The sequence below is a fragment of the Dromiciops gliroides genome, chromosome 2, assembly GCF_019393635.1.
Source record: "Dromiciops gliroides isolate mDroGli1 chromosome 2, mDroGli1.pri, whole genome shotgun sequence".
In the NCBI taxonomy this organism is placed as follows: Eukaryota; Metazoa; Chordata; class Mammalia; order Microbiotheria; family Microbiotheriidae; genus Dromiciops; species Dromiciops gliroides.
The window spans coordinates 242,188,963-242,193,490 of NC_057862.1; the positions used below are offsets into that span (position 1 = coordinate 242,188,963).

The 4,528-nt window shown below is 42.2% G+C and overlaps 1 protein-coding gene across 1 annotated transcript; it reads right to left on the bottom strand.

Moving 5' to 3' along the window:
- Nucleotides 1–1,514: 1,514 nt before the first annotated feature.
- LOC122738637 (disintegrin and metalloproteinase domain-containing protein 20-like) lies at nucleotides 1,515–3,689 on the bottom strand. The gene has a single exon (XM_043980623.1). The coding sequence runs from the start codon at nucleotides 3,687–3,689 to the stop codon at nucleotides 1,515–1,517; it is 2,175 nt and encodes a 724-aa protein (XP_043836558.1).
- Nucleotides 3,690–4,528: the final 839 nt, after the last annotated feature.

The following is a 4,528-nucleotide window of genomic DNA, read 5'->3' on the forward strand; positions in this document are numbered from 1 at the left end:
GATACTTCTTAGGAAATGAGGTATGTTCACACTACAAGTTCCTATATCAATACCACTTACTAGAAGACATTATACATACACTACTCTAAGGCCTTATGAACACTAGAGAAAGATGGGGTATAGTTGTGATCGTAATGCTGCAGACTTCCTCTAGAGGAGGGCTTAAACTTTTTCCACTCACCACCCCTTTTCACCCAGAGAAATCTGTACACAACCCTGGGTATATAGGTATATAAAACAGGTATACATAACCTTTTTTTTTTTTTTTTTTTTTTTTTTGCGGGGCAATGGGGGTTTAGTGACTTGCCCAAGGTCACACAGCTAGTAAGTGTCAAGTATCTGAGGCCGGATTTGAACTCAGGTACTCCTGAATCCAGGACCAATGCTTTATCCACTGCGTCACCTAGCTGCCCCCTATACATAACCTTTTACTGTTGCCAGATTTCAGTTACACAACCCCATATGGGGTTGTGACCCACAGTTTAAGAAGCTAGGCTCTAGAGGACTGCCAAGAGTAAAATTTTTGCTTTAGGCAGAGTATAACTTTTTCCAAATACTTGCATCTTTGAGTGTTAGGTCATTATTCTCCCATTTACCTGAAACAAGAGCTTATAGTCAGATAGATCCCTTTAACACACAAAAATGAAAGAAAATGTCAGAGGTAGCATTTTATTTTATTTTATTTATTTAATTTTTTTGTGGGGCAGTGAGGGTTAAGTGACTTGCCCAGGGTCACACAGCTAGTAAGCGTCAAGTGTCTGAGGCAGGCTTTGAACTCAGGTCCTCCTGAATCCAGGGCCGGTGTTTTATCCACTGCGCCATCTAGCTGCCCCAAGAGGTAGTATTTTAAGCAAAGCTCCTCCAAGTACTTAAGGATGAACAAGTTTGTTTATATGTCAGAATTGCATTGTGGGTATTTGAAAGATGCCATGGATCTTACCAACTCTTCTTGGACTGCTGTGGCCCATTTACTGAGTGTCCCTAAATTTACACACTGAACTCTTAAAAAAAAAATTAAAATGTTGAATTAACAAGCCTTTATTTTATCTCCTTCCTATTCCCCACCATTGAAAAGAACAAAAAACACTTTCATAACAAATGAGCACAAACAAAACAAACCCCACATTGCTCATATCCAAAAATGTATGTCTTATTCTGTATCTTTGAATCCATCACCTATTTGTCAGGAGGGAAAAATTCAGTCTCATACCATTTTGGGGAGAAGCATTACAGACTGCTGTTTTGCTAAGAAAGGCTATAAAAATGGACCAAACTTTTACATTTCAAAATGTATGCCAAAGAGAAAACAATGCTATAAAAGTTTTTGGGGTGGGAGGGTGAGGTGAAGGTGAAAATTGGATAGGAATGCACATATTTTATAATCATGACCCAACAACTATTTAAAGAAATCAAAGAATCTTTTTTTAAAATGCCATCTCTAGAAAGAAAAAAACCCCAAAACTCAATAGTCAATATTTTCTTTTAACTAATTCTCACAGTGAAGTCCATATAATCTATATTTTCATTGATGAATCAGTTGATCTTAAGTGGTCTCTATTAAATAACATTGCCCTGATTTTGGATTCAAAATATGTCAATAGTGAAGTTGTAAGAACCAGAACAACGGAGGTCATTCCAATGTAAAGGATTAGGAATTTGCTGAATTTCTTTTTGGGTGCAGGCCCACTGTCAATGCTTCCCCCATAGCCTTTAAAATTACAATAGGGTGGATTCCATCCATATAGACAATGACAATTCCGATTATGGTTGCACAGGCCTCGGTCATTACATGTTGTTGCATTACATGCATTCTTTTCTTCTGAAATATCGACACATTTCCTATTCTTACACATTTTCTTTGGTCCACACCTTGTTCCATCTTTCACTTCTCCAATATCAATACCTCTCATCCCAAAGTGATAATCTGTCCCCCAGCAGGTAGTGCCATTAACATTCATCTGGAAGATGCTGATAAAATCCTTCATAACAGGGATTTCTGTTACATTTTCACACAGTATTCTTCCACATAAGATATGATCTTCAGCACATTTCACATATCTGTCCCCCAAAAAGCCACAGTTACCAAAACGATCTCCTTCCATGTTTATTTCCTTGAAACATTTTAAGGAAGCACTTTTTGCTTTTTGGCCAAAGATGCTTTTGCATTGTTGGTCAAGGCCTCGGCAATATTTCTCGTAACAGAAGCCTCCGTCTCCACACGGGCTTCCATTGAGCACATATGTGTCAGGTGGACACCATGGTGAAACTCCATTGCAGTACTCTGGGAGATCACAGCTACTAATCTGAGCTCTACATAATTGTCCTGCAGGAACAACCTTGCAGTCCTTACAACAATGACCTAAAGCACAATCAGCACCAGGAGACAGCCTACAGTCGGTCTCGCAGCAATGATCCTGTTCACAATCCTTTTCTGATCCACAGTCACATTGTTCTCCATTTTCCACCATCCTATTACCACAGTGCCTTAAAAAGTAGACTTCTTGTTCTTCTGGGGGGTCAGCTAAACAGTGTGCATCACTGGTCAGTTGTTTGTAGAAGTAATTATAGCTACAGTTACTGAAGGTTTCTCCCTTAAATATATTAGAACTCATGATACAATTTTTCCCTTTACAAGAGCAGGTCTCCACATCATGATGCATGCCCAAGTTATGACCGAGCTCATGAGCAAAAAGGGCAGAAAATAAAATCAAGTTGTTGTCGGTGAAGGAGAGAAGAGCTGTGGCATGATTTTCACTACAAATGTTTCCTACGTAGCCTGACCCAAGGTAGATCCCATATGAGTTGAAGATAATTAAATGTGCAGTATCATATTGCAAGCGTCTGGGAAGAGTGTTCTGTTGCCACATCTGAAAATCCAAAGCAACTGTCCATATAGGACCTACAGTATCAATTAGATTACCTTGAGTCCATATTTCTAGGCCCACCAAAAATATATGGATTCTCAGTGGGTCATACAGGATGTCAGTCATATGAACTATGATTAAAACTTGCTCCACCACTTTTGTTTTGTTTTGATTTAAGAAGATAAACCGTTCATGGTCTACCACCACAGCCAGCTCCACAAATCTAGTGGGTGCCTGAGTGCCCTCCTTGGTTAAAGTTTCTGGCATTATGTCTGACAGTGGTTGAAAGCTGTGATGACTAAGTTCCTCATCAGTTGTGGCACATTTCATTTTAAATCCACCGTCCTCCAGTTCCTCCAAACGATAAACTAGATGCTGAAAGGTGATGGTGGTGGAGAGTGGCTCAATTTCATAGGTGAGATTCTCCATCTTTAGCATCCCATGGAGGCCTCCGGAACAGGTGCTAAGGGCCACCACGGACTGGGGTATGCCCTCCACGACACCCTGGTAGTAGCAGTCATCAGGGATGAAGGGCAGGTCCACCGTGAGCACCTCCTGGTCGTTGTAGGTGAACACTGGGAGGTGTCGGGGCATCCAGAGCTTCCTCATTTTCAGGTGCACCACTCGTTTCTGACCCTCGATGTACAGAATGTATGTGTGCCTCCCTGATTCCTCAGGGACACCGGTTTGGGGAGGCACCTTCCAGGGAATCACCACCTCATAGGAGGCGAAGCGCCAGCCTGGTCGGGGCTGGAGGCAGTCTGCAGGTGCCAGAAGCACTTCGAGGCTGAGCACCAGCACAAGGGCTCTCCCTGTCACTCCCATGAGCATTCTCCAGTCAGAGTTACAGAGAGAATGGTGGGGCCAGGATTGGAGCTGCGGCTGCGAGCGAGAGCAGATTCAAGCGAGGCACCGCCAAAGTTCAGAACCGGTAACTGAGCCCCTCAGTGGTGCCCCCACCAGTTGGTCAGAGTCCAGTTTCTGGCAGCTGCTCGCGAGCCTCTCAGAATCTTAGGCGGTTACCGACCCGGCGCATGGCTGGACTGGTCAGAAGAGAGGCAGTCCCAACTCCCGCCTTTTGTTCCCCTCCTCCTCCTCGACCCTTCCAAGAACCCCAGGTTCAGAACCTGGAGCAGGAAAGAAAGGGAAATGACCATAAGAAGGGTGAGTGGTATTTGGCAATTTATTTCCCAGCGTAGGGTCATAGTGCAAAACAATTTTTAAACTTTTAATAAACAAAATTATTTTTTTCTATTAGGAAGCATTTATTTCTCCCTCTCTCACTCCCCTGTTCAAGAGAGAGAGAGAGAGAGAGAGAGGAAACCCTTAAGATGGACTTATAAGATGAGACCTATTTTGGGACATGATGAATGTGGGAATTTATTTTGCTTGACATATTTATTTGGTTATGTCAGAAATAGATCTCTGTCTGTACCAAGTCCATCCCTTCTCTATCAAGAGGTGGGTCACAGACTTCATCATGTTTCCCTTGTAATAGTGGAACTGAAAGGGACCATAAATTTCATCTCCTACTCCTACAGCCTATTAAAGTGAAATTATTTGCACCATAGATAAATAAGTGGCAGAACTGGGATTTGAATTCAGGTCTCTAAGATGTAGTTCTTTTGGCTATATCAAAAAATTTAAGAAGTCCTGCAGGATCA